Source organism: Hylaeus anthracinus, unplaced genomic scaffold (genome assembly GCF_026225885.1).
Source record: "Hylaeus anthracinus isolate JK02 unplaced genomic scaffold, UHH_iyHylAnth1.0_haploid 0, whole genome shotgun sequence".
Classification (NCBI taxonomy): Eukaryota; Metazoa; Arthropoda; class Insecta; order Hymenoptera; family Colletidae; genus Hylaeus; species Hylaeus anthracinus.
In genome coordinates, this window is record NW_026533254.1 from 12,907,883 (window position 1) to 12,924,730 (window position 16,848).

General features: G+C 46.8%; 1 protein-coding gene across 1 annotated transcript in view; it reads right to left on the reverse strand.

The window, feature by feature from the left end:
* Positions 1–811: 811 nt before the first annotated feature.
* The window catches only part of LOC128891218 (headcase protein), a 167,784-nt gene continuing 151,747 nt past the window's right edge, over positions 812–16,848 (reverse strand). The window contains exons 5-7 of the mRNA XM_054150568.1: positions 3,084–3,272; positions 1,903–2,088; positions 812–1,376 (exon numbers count right to left, since the gene is read on the reverse strand). Coding sequence (XP_054006543.1) covers positions 1,203–1,376; positions 1,903–2,088; positions 3,084–3,272 — 549 coding nt within the window. The 3' untranslated portion in view covers positions 812–1,202. The remainder of the gene's footprint in view (positions 1,377–1,902; positions 2,089–3,083; positions 3,273–16,848) is intronic.

Below are 16,848 nucleotides of genomic sequence, written 5' to 3' on the forward strand. Positions count from 1 at the left end.
GAGGAACTCTAAATAAGATTTCGCTAACTTAAAACTCGACTATTACAAGGACCCAGGACCCGGGTGTCCTGGGAATTTCGTTACACCTCCCAGATGGGCAGAACTCTCATCTGGACAAAAAGTTCCAAACAACGAATAAAAAGTACGAATTACGAAATGAAATCAGGTCTCATCGACACGAAGTCCGAATTAACCTTTCTATCGAATAAATCGTTACGAAGAGTTTGCATTCGTTATTTGTTAGTCAAACAAAATTCTGCCCGTCTCAGCTCCTTACGATTAATACTGACGATAATATCCTTGGCCTTAATTGTCACCAGGAAGCTGACACAGCCCGTCGATACGTCGTCGCGAAGCGTCGATTTTCCACTTTGTCGCCGCGCCTAGGCGTACCATCGTCCCTCGCTCTGAATTAACGTAGATAAACCCTACTATCAACGTTGGAAAAGAAAAATCTTAAACCTTATCGCTGCTACGGGGAGCTCGCCAGGAACGCGACGCTTCCGCTTTCCACTCGAGAAGGTCTATCAGCGAGACCTGATACGGTTTAATCGATGCACCTCTCGACATCGAGAACAGATTTTCCGTCAGAAAAATAGAAGACGAGATATAGTTAAACTTTAACCCTCTATAACCCCTCAACGTCTCCGAAGTCACGTATCCATTATCTAAATATTTAAAGACTGTTTTAATATGCATCGAATGTAATTGTAAATAATAACATGGCCCGGATCACGTAGTCTGAACGATTCTTTCAGTCGTTGGTAGAGCAACAGATCTTTCATTTTATCGTATTTATCAGAAACTACAGAAACTACACGTGCAGTTTACGTTATAGAGGGTAAATAAATACTTGAATTTCGTATAACGTGGTGAAATTTATCCTGAAATCGAAACGTCCAATGCTACTATCAAAACGGTACGTTAATCGTCCTCGAGATGAGGGGGAGAGATCGTTCTCGAAGTGGAGAGGGAAAGCGTCGAATCCAGGATTCTTCAAGCTTGTTTCTTCCTAGTGTTTTCCTCGATGACGATGATGACGATTACTCCTGATGGAGCCGAAGAGAGAACAAAACGGTCCGACGAGTGTTGAAGGATTTCTAGAGCAAGGTCGCCCGGAGCAGGGAGATCAGTGGATCGAAGAAGAGGGGACACGGGTCAGTCGCGGTGTTTAGACGCCGGTTAGCTAAGTTCCCTAATGGTTACGGCCACTGGCTGTAAAGCTGAAACTGCTCGCGGGTGAAGCAGACCGAGAGCGGCTTCACAAAGTGGGCGTCCACGGCTCTGCAGTGTGGACAGGCGAAAACGCGACTGTAGTCCGAGTAGAAGTTCAGCCGTTGATGAGGATAGATCAGAGGCTTCTGGCAGCTGTTGCACTGCAACAAACGAGCACAATTTTACAGGTTAATAACCCATCTCCAACGATGATCTTTTGGTGGTGCATCAACCCAGGAGCACTTTAACCATTTGCACTCGAGACATTTTTTTCTCGTATCTACAAGAAACTCGAGATATGCTTTATTAGCATTCTATTGCCACGAATGCTAAGCTTAGATTGACTTCGAAGAAGTAGCCCGATTGTCATTTTATTGAAATAAAAGACTACCGACTAATAAAAGTAACTAACTGTGTCACCTCTCTAGTGCAAAGGGTCAAAGGGAGTAGATACCGGTTCCCAATTCCACTGGTAACCTGTTACTTGACAGCTTCATCGTCTAAAACCGTTTTCGTCCAAACTCAAACGATCTACCACGCAGGAACTACTCGGAGCGATTCAACGCAGCCGCTGATTTAGTCGTAGCACCGTGATAGTTACAAATGTACGAAGTCGCGAGTGCAAGCGTTAACGTTAACTAAGTACGACTACGCGGAAGATGAAGTGCTGCGAAATTCGAGACTCACTTTCAGCCGCTCGGTGCAGCAGGGCATGGCAGCAAAGATATCGTAGCTGTACATCGTTCCAAGGACTAAGCTGGAACCGTCCCACGGCTGAGTGCAGCAACGACAACGCACCGGTTGACCGCCGCTGCCCTCGAGGCAACACATGCACACCGCGGACAAGAATTGCGTGCGACCTTCGACCTTCACCTGAAACAGCCAAGACAGGAACATCGATTCGCGTTCGTGGTTTCGACCTTTCCTTCTCTACGGAGATCCATCCATTTCGCTCCGAGAAGGGCTACTAATTCAAGGTTAACACATTGCTGATCGGTTACGAGTTAACTCTTTGACATACAAATAAAACGGAACTCGATCCAAAAAATACTAATCAATTTCGCTGGATTGAACAGTGATGTAGAAGGAGTACATTTTATTTTGAAATTTAGATTTTAGTCGATCGGAGGAGTCAGACTCGTCAAAGTCTAGACTGGCACATGAAATGAATAGACGACCCTAACTCGTTATTGTATGTCAAGGGGTTAACTCGTGTTTTCATGCCTAAACGTTGTTGACCAGTCACGAGTAAACTCGCGTTTCCACTTGCATCGTCAATTTCAACTGACGAAACCCATACAGAATACTGTAAAAGCATTATTGCTCGTCGTGTTTAGTCCTGCCGGTTTTTCAATTTCAGTTCACTATGTTGGTAAAATATAAATAAAATTTATTGCAGTTTATTTAGATTAGAAGTCGCTTATATATCTATTAGGTGGACCGAAAAGTAATGTTGTTCTTGCAATTTTAAATACTTGTCTATCACGCATCAGGTCGTTGATTTTTATCGATCTGGCATTGAAAATTTGCACACTAGATGGCAAGAGGCTGTTGATAACGAGGGCGACTACATAATTATTTAAAAATAGAAATTTATCAAAAATTCGTTTGGATTTAATGTAAAAGAAACGACATTACTTTCCACTCTACCTAATATTTTAATTATAGATTTAGAAGTCGCTTTCGTGTAAAATTGTCGGTCAACGATATGTTAAGTCGACGGTTCGTATTTACGATATTTATGAGGAAACTTGAGAAATAATTCTTGGCGACGAGAGACGTTGTCGAGAATGTCCTCGCGAAGGATGCATGGGCAAAGTTAGTTCGGTGCCTCGGCGGGTATTATTTACACGAATTTTTCAACTTACCTCCGCGCAGGCTGGCGAATGCTGCCTCGGAGACAGGAAGAATGTACCGTCCACTAAAGGATACCTGTCGAAAACGAGCATGGGAGCGCGGCAAAGGACGCAGGTCACTCTGGACCACTGTAGCGCGGCCAGCGTCGACAGGATGAAGCATCTGGTGTCGTCGTTGCCGTGATTGCCCTCGTCTTCCATCTGCAACAAAAAGAAACGGGAACGATGAGCCTTGTGTGCCGTGTCAGCGTATCAAACTATCGCGTATCTTTGAATTTTTATACAGTGGATCGTCATTGCGAGCAGAAATGGTACGAGGAACCGAGGGTTGAGAACGAAAACTTTTGCTTCCCTGGAACCTTCGATTGGAAATGAAGCGAGAGGGGACAGAGGCGAGAGAGCCAGAATGTCACGTCCTTAATGACGAAGGAAGCAAGGACGCGAGAAAAAAGACGAGGAATACGGAGACAGGAAATGAGGGGGAAAGAAAGGTAAGGTGTAGTTGGAAGGTTCCACGTAGCACTTGGTGCCTGAATAACGAAGCGAGGTAGACGTGGTAGGGGTTGAAGCAGCCAGAGGTTAAGGCCGAGGTAAAAGGTGGAAGGATTCTCTGCTGTCGACGGGGAGTGATACACTTCAGACGAGACCGTTTATAACCACGGTAAACATCCCCCGATCATTCTCGCAACTTCGAGGCTGATCATCGATCATGAGAGTCGAGGAAATGAAGCGAAAGAGGAAACTACCGGAGCCTGGAGCACCCTCCGTGCTCTTGGAGTTCGAACTTGTTTGCTACGAGTAATTACACATATCCCAGGGACAGTTGGCAGGCACAAATTAAAAAATTCAGCAACTATCAGAGTAAAGTGACACGATAAATATTAATAGTTCGTTCAAACTTCTCCAATATTTTAGTCTTCTTTAATGACCAAGAAGCTTCACCTTTCCATTTTCTAAAGTTTACCGTTAGACCCTCAGGTCACGCTCCAAGTACCACGTCTCCAAAAACTTCATTCCCAAGAGCCTTTTAGATCCATCTGCCCTTCAGCGCCGTCAGCGTGCCCCCGGCGTCCCAATTCCCCGATTAAAAATCTATTTGCACGGTTTGGGTCGACGAATGTATTTTTGATCGCTGCTCGAACGCTTCGAAGACTCCTGGGTCAAGGGCAAGAACGAGGGGTCTCGACCTTGCTGCGTTCCAGAAATGGGCAAAAATTTAGTGGCGTCCCGTAACCACTTTGTTCTGAAAATTAAGCAGATTATTGGAAAATTAATTCCACCGAAGTAAATTTTCCAAGTATCGCATTGACAATGAAAGAACAGTGAAATAATTACACACTGCTATCTTCGAATTTTGTCCATCTCGGAGTAGCGTCGAGGCTGTAGGTTCGATTGGAAGGTTCCACGTTCGCGGAGGTACGTTTACAGACCGCGAAGAGGCCCTCGAGTGGCTAGGATATTCGTTCGAGGGGGGGGGCACAACGATCCCAGCAGAAGAAACTGAAGGATCCAGTCACGAAGAATGAGAAAACGAGGTTTTAGGGGAGACAGATTCTGCGAAGCTTTGCACAACATCGAAGAAGAGGTTCTTGGTCAGTCCGTCGACGATGAGAGATTGGGACCACCACGCGTCCGTCCATCCGAGAGAAAGGAGAGGCCTGGAGGCCTCGTGTTTCAGGGGCTCGAATAAATAAATTGGATTGGTCTGGCAACTTTTCCAGCCGTTCCCGACTGCAACTGAAAACCGATCGCGCGTGGGTCGAACCGTGGGAGAAGCACTTCAACTTTTTACGAGTTCGATTAGAGCCCTCGAGGAACGAAGGCATTCTTGACTAGGCGCGATTCTTTTCTGCAACCCTCTTCCCTCGACAACTGTTAACGATCGGTACGGCTGGGATTTACGACACGGTTCCCATCGCTATTCTCGAGATCGAGTATTTTTGCGCGCGATAATTACAGTGGTGGGGGGAACCACGCGACACTTATCGAAGAAACTTTCACCGCAGTGCACCAAGCACATAAGGTGCATAAGTACCCTCTTCTATGTCTATCGAAGAAATTTGTCTGAATAAACATTTATATACACGGATAAACTTTGCGCATGAATATATTTATAATGAAACATTTATTTGAAAACATCAAACCTGTCATTTAATTCAGACAACTGTCTCCACTAGATATAGAGGGCATTTGTTTTGGTCCTAAACATGAAAATATATTCGAAACACTCAGTTCTAATTATTGTTAAAGGATAACAGACTATCCCGAAGAGTTCTAAGCGGTTCTTGGAAGCTTCCAGAGCATCGGGTGTTATACCATATGCATGAATACACGCGATTATTGAAAACCCTGAGCACTGGACCACGGAGACAATTTCCTCGGATACGTAATTAATGTCCCTGGGACTCGAGGGCTTTTAATCGAGCCGCTTCTTCGTCCTGAGATTCGTCCGTCCCAGCCTGAGGTGAAAAAGCGTTGGCAGCGGAGAACGAGGTCCGAAATTGCGCGTACCGAGGGAAACGAGCAACCACGAAAAGGATGCGAAGAGGATAGAAGAGGATGCGACGTTTAATCACGATCCTCGGCGATTCCTCTGTCGCGTCGATGGTTACCTCGCGAGGAATGCAAACAGCTGGATTCGTCTGTCTGGCTTTTCTCGCGCCACCTTCGACACAGGTGAAAATCCATCGTGGCGATTCGTTCGCGAGTTGAACGATTTAATAAGTGGATAACGAATCCGAGTGATAGCTCGTCGAAGATAGCCGAGACGTTGCGGGCAATTTCGTCGCCGCGGTTAAGGGGGCTAAGGGTAAAAAATGGTAAAGAAAAAAAAGAGAGTAAAGAGACGAAGGGACGGTATAAATCGTGGCGTATCCCAGGGGCGGATGGGGAGGATTACGATGCCGGCGTCGCAGATTATTGGAATTCAATAATACCGGACGGTACGGATAAATATAGAAATCAGTCTGCGGCGAGCCGAAAAAACAAGTCTTGGAAACGTGGGAGGGCACAAATCGATGGGTCGATCAACCCCTCAAGAAAGTGCTTCGGAACTTCGTGCAGGAATTTCGTTTTACTTCGCGGAACTCGGTAATAATTGTAGCTGTCCTTTGCGAGGTAAAATTGTCGCTTCTCGGAGCGTATAAATAATTAAGAAATATAAAATAAAGGTCAAGTAACAGAGGGTTAAGATTGAGGGTTAAGAAGACCTTCTCAAAGACGGGCGAATTTTATCGTAAGTACTCTAACTGGTTTTATTTTTTTTTACGCTCAGGCTATTCGCTGCGGGGGCAATTCGGGAACGAGAAGAAACGGAGCAGAAGGTACGTATAATCGAGAAAGAGAGCCCCGTGGAAAGTAAAACGCACCACCCGGGGATTTGTCGGGACTCTCCTAGAAGGACGGATCTTATTTAGACCTTAACGGGACAGTCGCGCGGCCATAGGTCCCGCGACGATAAAGCTCTGTTATATAGACAGGCGTAAAATTCGTTACGATCGGCCTCGGTTTGCTTCCGTTGTTGTCCCCGCAGCGGTACCGTGGCAATAACCGACAAAGGCCACGTTGGACAAAATCTCCGCCCTAATCTTTCGTTTCCAGTTCGATTCAAACGTGGGGGCGGGGGCTGAATATCTCGACCAGATTTTAGACAAAAGGCAAGAAGAAAAAGCGTAGATACCTTCCAAGCATTTAAAATGTAGGAGTCTAAACGAAAAATAAGGCACGGGGATTCGAAGCCACGATCCTCGGATCCACAGTCGATCGCTTTACCTACGCGACCAATCCCGTACCGTACTTTTCGTGTTCTTACTTGACTCCTTATTGTTGGGTATGGGAGGCGCGGATACTACAAAAATAATAAGAGATCGGAAATCAAGTGCCAACTGTTAATATTTTATAAGGTTAATCTGATACTATCCACCAATTTCATCGTCTCGCAGCATTTTTCCATCGTATAACGGGACACGAATTTCGGCTGTTCGAAAATAAAAAGATTTTCAATCTTAAAAATACCAATTCCTAGCAGCAAAACCTAGCAACATCGTTTTGTTAATTCTGAAGTAAAGTATGGATTGCACTTGGCTCCTTCGGCAAAAGTTTACGTGACGCAGGTGCGACGAAATTTCCATTTCCCATCGGTAATTCGCGTTGTTATTCGACTTAATCAACCGTGACTCGTCTAGGAAACGAACGGCCCGTGGAACTCTGTAATTACAGCAATTTCTTGCGCCTACGATACATGGTCGTACCGCAGCCACGCCATCTGGAGCCTTTCTTCGGGTTCTCGAGAGTCTCTCGAGGGGATAAGAGTACCATCTCGTCGACGGTGAATTATAATTAATAAAATATCGAGTCGAAGTGCAGGTAAAGCTTCTTAACCGGGGAGTGGCTCTCTTAAATTCGTTGGAAGAAGGCAGGGGCCAGGGGTGTTCGTACAAATCCGGCCGTTTTCGCGTCATTACCGGATTTTCATGGTGGCTGCGAGCGAGCAAAGCCACCCTTTTAAGAGGCGACCGTCCACGGATTAATTCCAGAGAGGCCTCAAGGAGATGAACCCCGAGAAGTCGGTTTGTACGATTTTAATGCAGTTTCTAAGTGGATTACGCGTCGTCCGCGTCTTCTCCGTGAAAACGGAGGCGGGTTTCTCCAAGCTCGAACCTTTCTCGACGTAAACGGGGATATTGCGACCATCTGTATCCATTATACAATCGCTTTTACATTTATTTATTCGACAAGAAGAGTACACAGGAAATGGTCGACAGGAAAGGAATCGTAATCTCAGAAATCGATACGACATACGCTCGAGACTTCGACTGCATGTGCTCCCATAAAGAAGCCACGGACAGCAGTTTATTATTATAAAGGTTTCGACAACGATTTTCGCAACGTTCGCCGAATCAAAGGCCTAAATTAGACGAACACGTTCCGTCCATTTCCGTCGAGCTACGCCACCGTAGCTTCCAGACCCTTTTTCTGGATAATGTATAATACAAATACCTTCCCCGACGGGAATCGTCTTGGCGGTTTATTTATTCATTCGTACGCCTGGGTTCGTTCGCGAATTTTTGACAGATAGAACGCAACATCCCCTGGCACGCTCGCGGATTTGTATCCCAGCCCCTTTCTCTCCCCGATCCCGCAGGAAATAAACGACCGGAGAGCAATAACTGGTTTACGCCGGAGAACCGGTACGCCGACAATTCGTCGGCGTGCATTATTAATAATCTTGAATTTGGATTTATCGCTGCCCGCTGCGGCTGGGTGTGAACGAGGGATTCGGCTCTGAAATACGAGGAGCGATCTTTCTTCTTTTCGCTTCCGCGATTATTCCGCGGTCCCTGTTTCGCGATTCCTTGACTCCGGCTTTGCTTCTTCGATCGCTGGATAACGAATCCGCGGTAATTATTTCGAGTTACCGTTTCCCATGGTGGCGTTATTTACAATCGCGTGCCATTACGCGGCTGGAACTGGTTGCGGCGAGGAAAACGAGGCGAAAACGAGTACGGGAAAGCATAGGAGCTCGATGGCTGGTTAATGTAGGTTGAAGACACGTGGGATTGGCCTGCAGTTATATTATACTCTTCGTACCAGGAAAGAACACCTGGTCGATCTACCTTTCCGTGCATTAAGAGCACCCTCCTGTATAAATTTTAGGCCCTCGTTAACACTAGACTTTTCATTTACTTTTTTAATCGCTGTTTACATCCAATGCGAGATTTACGAGCATCGGAGTTGGAGTTTTCAAGAAAAGAAAAATAGAAGGTCTCAGCTTGAAACGCGGGAACGATTACGTTTTAGCGACGGTCGTTAATCACTCTGCCGGCTAAAAGTTCGATGAAAATCTTATCTTAAACGGGTAATTAGGCCCCGTGGGGTCTAGGCGTGGGACGCCAGGAGGGTTCAAGCAGCGTTTCCACGCCTCCTTACATTATCGAGAGGCACGCGATACACCTCGTGGTAGGCGTTATTTATAATTTTCCTCGGCGTGGATCGCGTGGCGCATGAACCGTCGTCGCAATTAGCGTCTCGCGTTGATCAAACCTGCCGAACGGTAATTTGCCCTGTCTGCTGCCTTCTAATTTCGCGCGTAATTGGGGAGGTTGGTTTGTTTGTTCGTTTGCTCGGCCATTAGCCAGGGCAGTCCGAGGATACGAACGAAACGCGAATTAGAAATTGAACAACGACTCTTGAATGTTGGATTTCGACGTTTAACACAGTCGGACTGGAATACCGAGAACACAATGGACTATGTTTAATTAATTTATTGATCTCGTCTAAGAATATTTCCTTTGCACGAAGCTTGTTTGCTGTTATATTATCAGGATTTTCGAAGTTCTGTGTCTCGTTAGGTACCAGTTGCCCTCGTGATTCCGGTCAGTATTTTTACGAACGAGTCCCGGGCGTCGCCAAGAACGTATCATCTCGAGCGACAGCGGGGCAAATTACCCGAGAGGAGCGAGCAATTTCTCTCCGGATTCTCTGGTTGGTCACTGCTGTAGCAAATGCGCCGACATGCATGTCGGAAATGATTAACTTCGTATTCGAGCCCGCGCGGTCCAGCAATTAGGACGATTGCTCCGCTAGTCCGTGGGTACGCAGCTCGGCCAGGCCATACAATTTCCTCGAGAGCCCTTATTCGTAGTCTGGCCCGTCTTCGTCGCCAAAGACACTTACCTTCCGACTGTCTCTCGTTTTCCCTCGTCGAGGGCCGCCAGGAGTATTAAGATCCTGGAAGTGGAGCTCCTGAGAGGACCACGAGAATTACGGACGCGCTCTTTCCGCGTGGGGATTCCGCTTGAACGCGCTTTACGCCGTGTCGACGAGATCTCCACGGTCTTTGGCGAGATTTAACCGGATTAAAATTAAGCGTGGAAGTGCGACGATCTTGAAAGCTTGGGACGAATAGAGGGAGAAGGGAATCGGGGGAGGAAGCTTTTAAAAATTGGAAACCCAAGAAGTTTTGCGGTGTAATCTTGCATGTGCCAACGTTCGCCAACGTTCGAGCACATGTGATCGCTATACATCACCCGAAGAAAAAGCGAGCTAACCTACGTTTTCCTTAACTTATTCAGCGATCGTTGATCACCCAAGAAGACCAAAGATCCAAAAACCTAAGAAGTTTTGCGGTGTAATTTTGCCTGTGCCAACTGTTCGCCAACGTTCGGGCACATGTGGTCGCTATACATACATCACCTGAAAAAAAGCGAGCTAACCTCCGTTTTCCTTAATTTATTCAGCGATCGTTAATCACGATTACCGATATAATCACGGACTTAGCTAAACAATGGCGCGGACGAGGGTGGAATATCGCCCGAGGAAGCGAACGGAAGCGGACTCCCCGCGAGGAGGAGCTGCACGTAACTCCGTCGACGACGTGGTGCGATAAATTCCACGATGGGGCCCCCAGTTTTCGCGAGCAACCCTTCGGGATCTCGACTAGGATGATAGCCTCGTGTGTGTTCCCGAGAGGGGGCCGGCTTGCAACCCCCCCCCCCCCCCGCCCCGCCCCCCGATCTCGGGCATTCCGTATATCCGACCTTTCGCAGACGATCCTCGGGTTGTACCCTGCCAAGAGACCATCCTTAACCTCTTCGGCGACGCGTGGCTGATTTATACGGACGAGAAGGCCGAACCCCTGGCTGTTCCTCTCGTCTACTCAGCGGGGAGGACCCTGGCACGCGGACTCGGCGCACCCACCTACCGGGTGGCCGAAATCGACGTTCCTGGATCGGTGAGCTCGCCGTCGACTCGTGTTTACTCCAGCAATTTTTAGTTGGTCTTTAGGAATATTTAGGGGAGAAAGTATCATTCAGAAGATGAACTTTTTCGTGGTTAATTAGTTATCTTTCAGCTGTGCGAATATAAATTTTCAAAGCTGTGTCTCAACCCTTTGCACTCGAAGCCATGTTGTTGCAGAATGTGCTAAGCAAGGATCATGTATTAAATAATGTAGCATAAAAAGCATGTAATTTATAGTAATACTACTTCGATTTGTTTGTTCGTGCTACTTGAACGAAAACCTCCAGAGGAAATGTACGGTTTTGAAAATGTGCTCGAAAGTTCTCTGGACTCCTCAGCGTCCCCTCAGAGGGGATCAGAGATGCTGAGAGATCGTTCCTTCCCGACGACAGTGCGTCTTTGCACTTCTTGCGCGGTCACATTAAATGGATAAATACAAACAAAATAGAGCACCGTGTATAGGTTCTGCGTGCTAACAGAGCACCGTTCCCGCGTGGTCTGCTGGTACAGTGATCCAGAACGAGGCGCAGCGATGGGACGACGCCGTGATGTATAGTCGCCTCTGTTGCCGCTCCCGGAACGTTCGTTGCAATTTCCTTTAGTGGCGGGGACAGAGATTTTTTATGGATAGTCGAGGGTGAAGCCGTCTCTGGGGCGAGAATCCGTCGTATGAATTTACGCTGATCGGTGTTTCGACGGGGTTCTGAGAGAGGGTTGGAGGATTCCTGGCCTCCCTCGACGGAAACCTCGGAGACGCGAGATTTTTAATTTAACCGACACCGTGTATCTCGGCGTATATATCAATCAACGCCGTCGAGCGATCGGATAAAAACATTCGTGCGCTTTGCACGTGGTTCGAAGTGGCTGTCGCGTTTTTGTCGCAATTAATCGCGACGCCACCCCCCGCGTCGCACGATAAATGATTTTCATCGCTTGATGGATCGATCGAGGATAGCGCTGAATATCTGCGCGACGAACGGGCGAGAAACACTGATCCTCCTACTCGGTTTGTCGCGGGACGAAGTTGCAGGAGTCGGTGAATGCAAGAGGCACGACGATTATTCGTCTTGATTACTGTTTATGGATCTCTTAATGCGATTGAAATGGTTTTTGAAACTTTGTTTTATAAGCGTCGCATGATTATCCCCTATGCCACGAGTTAGATGGTTCCGCGATGCTTAGCGACGACTCGTTTTGCATGAGACTTTCAACTGTCGTCGGCAGGCTTCGTTTATAAATAAATGAACGAATAAAGCATAGGGGTTCGTTGTTCCTCGTGGTTCTTTTCGGTTGGCTCGAGCTGCAGATTAATTTCGTCTCTCCAATTAATGCGCGGGGAGGAGTCCCTCTGAAAGCAGGGATCTCTCTTTTGTCATCAAACGGAATCGACCCCTCTGCAGGATTAACGCGGACCACTGAACCGGCAATCGAGATAATAAAATCGAAAAAAGCCCTTCTTAGCCCTAATTTTGATCAAGTGCCGGTTGTCTGACCGCTCCACCGAGTTGAAAAAGCTCCGAGTAAAAATTTGATAAATTGCTGGTGTAATGTTTCGCGAGTAAATCGTCAGGGGTCGAGGGTGAAATAGACCGGAATCATTTTCTGTTTTACTAAATAATTCCTGTATTCGAAACACCTCGACGTCGACTCGTTCGGAGTCCGATCGAAGTTTCCTCGACCAGTTTGGTCGGTAAACGCGAAAGTCGGGCGTAACGTAAGCAGTCTTTCGCGTGGCAGTCCCTCTCTTTTTAGCTCCTCATCCTCGAAGCGTATACAGGGGGAGCGTTTCAATGACGCCAGTCACTCGCAGCTATCTCCCGCGAATCGCGAAGGGTTTCCGACGAGGCTGTTGCCAGGCTTCCCGATCTCTGATCGCGCGACGATACGCGATGCCGCCCCTCTTTCGCTTGCATGAAAAATGCATTTCTTTATCTGGCGTTCACGTGCCGCGCCGCTGAAAGCATTTGCAATTAATTCCGCATTGATCGCGGCCGTGTTCTCGCGACTAGTCCACCCTGTACGCGCGAAATCCAAAAATGGAGTTCGTTTCAACCATTCTCGGATGATTCACGGTCCAAATACGATACGAGCACGCGAGTCTAACGATAAAGAATCGGATCGTATTCCTCGCAACATCGACGGCTGCGCGATTCAGGGAAATTTGAGGACTGGCGCGGATCGGATCTCCCCTCGTAATACATAATTAACGCGTAAGGGGTGAATTCGGCGGAAGGGTGCGCAGGAATACGCCGATAAAGTCTGCCTCGAACAGGAGATGGGCTGCTTAAAAAAGAAACGAGAAGTCCTTGTCGTTGCATGCACGAGTGGGTTCTTTTCCGCTTTACCGACTACGTCGGTGTTTTGGGGAATGGGGGGAACCTTGTAAAGGGAGGCAGGACATTTCTTAATATGAAAAATCGCAGAATCCACGCTGCTCGAGTTATCAACGATTCTCCTTTTTCCTTCACAAAGAATAATTTCTACCTTTACCGGAACGTCTCGCAAAAGGTTTGAAAACCACTGGAGCTACACGGTCGCGAAGCCAGTGTTTGCGATCCCGAATTCCATTTTCCTTTTTCCAATCGCAATTACGCGTAATCGTCTTTCCAACCCTCCCGGAAATCGCGAGAGTAATCCGCTTAGCCGGAGCTACGGGATTACCAGGAAAAATCTTGTAAAGCGCTAGAAGACTGCACCACTCGTCTTTCTCGCTACCTTCGACGATGTTCTTCCCTATTCGGCTCTGTGGAAGCTACCCGGGCTTCTTTTCTTTCTTTTTCTCCTCCCACGGCAGCGCGGAAAAGCGGAATGCATTTGACGAGCAGGATAAACTGCTTTAGAGGTCCCTGGGACGTGATCCTTCGGAGGCTGGATCTTAATTTGCTGGGGACGTTGGTTTATCTCTGCTTTGTCCCACTTATTGGACCTTCTCCCGTGCCCACGATTTATTATTAATAGGTTGAGACAGGACGTCTAATCGTCTTTTTAAATCTCTGTTCTTACCCATGCTAATATTATATTAAATGCGAAAGTAACTCTGCCTGTCTGTCTGTTTGTTGCCTTTTCACGCCTAAACCGCTGAACAGATTTCGATTAAATTTGACGAGGAGATAGATTGCATCCTGAGGAAGGATATAGGCTATGTTTTATTTTGATGAAAATAAGGTTTCAGTTCGAAATCTCAATATTTCTAAATAAAGTCATGGCATCGCGATTGAAACGAGTTACGGAAACACGCGAACGACATAAAATAAATAGTATTCCACACGGTTGAAACCGCGGGATGCAACTACTTTTCTATAAGCCCAATCTCTAAGTATCGCGTCATCGAAAACTCCCCTGTACCCTCTTTTATAATTATTTCTCTTGCTGCCAAAGTCAATCCACCCCTGAAATAAATGCGCCATAGGAACCATTCCATATTAGAATATTGGTTGCTCGAGGGGATGAACCGAATGCCGCACAAAACGAGAGATACGAGGCTTCGCGTCTCGTATCTCCCATCGCTGACGTCCTCTCGCGTCTATCAGACGCTACATCGTCGGAATTGAATTTTATCGAACAACAAAGAGCCCGGGCCACCCCCGTTTAAAATTCCTCCATCCGCGTTATCGCGCGAGGAGAATAGTTTCCCCGCCGCCCTCGTGCCACGATATAACTCTCGCGTCTCTCGTATCAGTTGTCAATAATATTAGGGGCCGCAATTTCACTCGGAGAAGTCCCGTCGGGCGTTGTTCGTCCGATATCCGTCCTCCTCTGTTTCCCCGTGACAGTCGGGAGAACCTCCCCCTTCATCCGGACTCGAAACAGGACGAAAGGGAGGACCGAGAACGGAGGAAGAGGAGTTCTGGAAGCGCCATCGATTATTTTCACGCGAGGAAGAGCACCGTAAAGAGGGTTTCTTTGTTCGATTCGCCTTTCGCTGAACGACAGTGGGTCACCCGGCATCAGGAAGAAAGGACGTCGCTGGGATTCCCTCGGGGGAGAGCAAAAGGCACGGGGGGATGAAAGTTTCCAAGCACTGTCTTATTGTCCGCGTTCGACTCGGAACGGAGGGAGCAAATATCGGGGCTCCTGGATAATACGGTATTAATTAATACCGCGACAATGCCAACCGAATAAATTTCCTCCCTGGAATGCGACTGATCGAGCACCGGTGTCAGGCAGGCATTCGCAATATCGCCGAGGATCGAAACCCTCGGTGACGGAGGTGTAACTAAGTTCCTAATTTTGGGGAATTGTGTTGGTTGAGATATGGGAACGGATAGCGTCGGATAATATGTTAACGAGTGAAATTTTTCATCTATCGAAACGTAACACAATAAAGTCTTCTTAAATGTACAATGTTAGGAGTTTGAGGAAGCAGTGGATACATCCGCGCGACACTTATCGAGCAGATGTTAAATTGACAGTACGGATCGAAGAACTTTTTCTTTGGATCACTTTGTGAAAAATAGAATCTCTTTGTATTTGGAATTAAAAGAAATGTCAACTGTTAGGCTAGCGAAAAAGTCGGTCACAAGACTTCGTCCTCTTTCTGCGAAAGCCAAAGTCGCGGAAACGTCGACACCCGAAAGTCGTGCTCCCCGGGAGCGAGAATCCTTGGAAACTGTAGAAAATTTACGACCGCGATCCGAGCTCGTCTTCCGTCAATAATCCCCCGATCTCCACTCGATCGTGAACGAACGGCGTTAAGCCCTCGAAACGAGGGACGTCTTTAGTCCTGAAATCCTCCAGGAGCTGGGATCGATTATTTTCACGCGCGAAGGAGCACGACAAGGGAGAAAGAGCTTTTCTTTGCTCTCCTCCGAACGACAGTGGGTCATCTAGCGCCGAGAGTGATACAACCGAGGATTCATCCCTCGGGGTGGGAGAGAGAGAGAGAGAGAGAGAGAGAGAGAGAGAGAGAGAGAGAACGAGAAAGTTAGCGTTCGACTGGATCGACTGAAAGAAAGGAGAGTGGGCAGACAGACAAAAGTTGCTCGGTTATTCGTGGCTCCTGGGGCGCTGTTTTTCTTCCTTTTTCCGGTTGACGGAACACGCGCCAGCGATCTTTTCCAACGAGTCACTCCTGCGGACGCGTGCGTCACGATAAATACTCGTGGCATACACACTTTCATTAACCCTTAACACTCTGACTTTTAATTGTGAATAACTTGCAAGTGTTTAAACGACAGATTTTAAACTATTAGGTTGTCCCGAAAGTTTCTTTCGGAAGTTGCAGTCAATTATTTTATGTGGTCGTGTTTCTATAAATAGACAATCTAATTTCATAGATATTCATGTTGTAACAGTAACGGAGCAAAATGAATCGTGCACGATTCAGTAATGTAACATAAAACATAAAATATTGTGCATGTATTACTTATTAATAAAGCGAAAGACACTTTTAGGACAACCTAATACAAAAGAAAACACAATATAATTGTTTACTCTTTTATAGGTTTTACCTAAATAACGTGTAATGTTCTCGACTTAACCGTCTACTTGGAGTAGAACGTCGCACACCAGTGGTTGCTTGAAAGGCACACTTGAAGTATCAAGGATTAAAATAAGCGAAGTACGAACATAGATCAGGTGAGACATTTCGAGGGTGAAGAATTCATAAAATGTCGTTTGCAAAAGATATTCACTTCCACGAGTCTGCGAGAGTCGCGTCGCGGTTCTGATTCTACCAAAATCGTTTCGAACACCGGTTAGAATCATTTTTTTTACATTCGAATGATGTATAACTTGACGGTGATGATAATTATTATTTTACGAGTACCCTACGATAGTAGGCGATAGAAAGTACGCAATTAGGGTCCCACCGATGACGGTACCGATCATCACGACTTCGGCATTAGGTATCAGGACCCGAGGTAATCACGAGCGCGCAATCCATTAAGCATCGGACGATCAGAAACCTGTGATGTTCCTGGTGTCTATCGCGAGACGTAACAGATTACTTTCTCAGCGATTGCGACACCAGGATTAAGGAAGGGAGAATTTCCAGACCGTTATGACATTAGGATCAAGGGTAAAGAGTCTTCCAGAT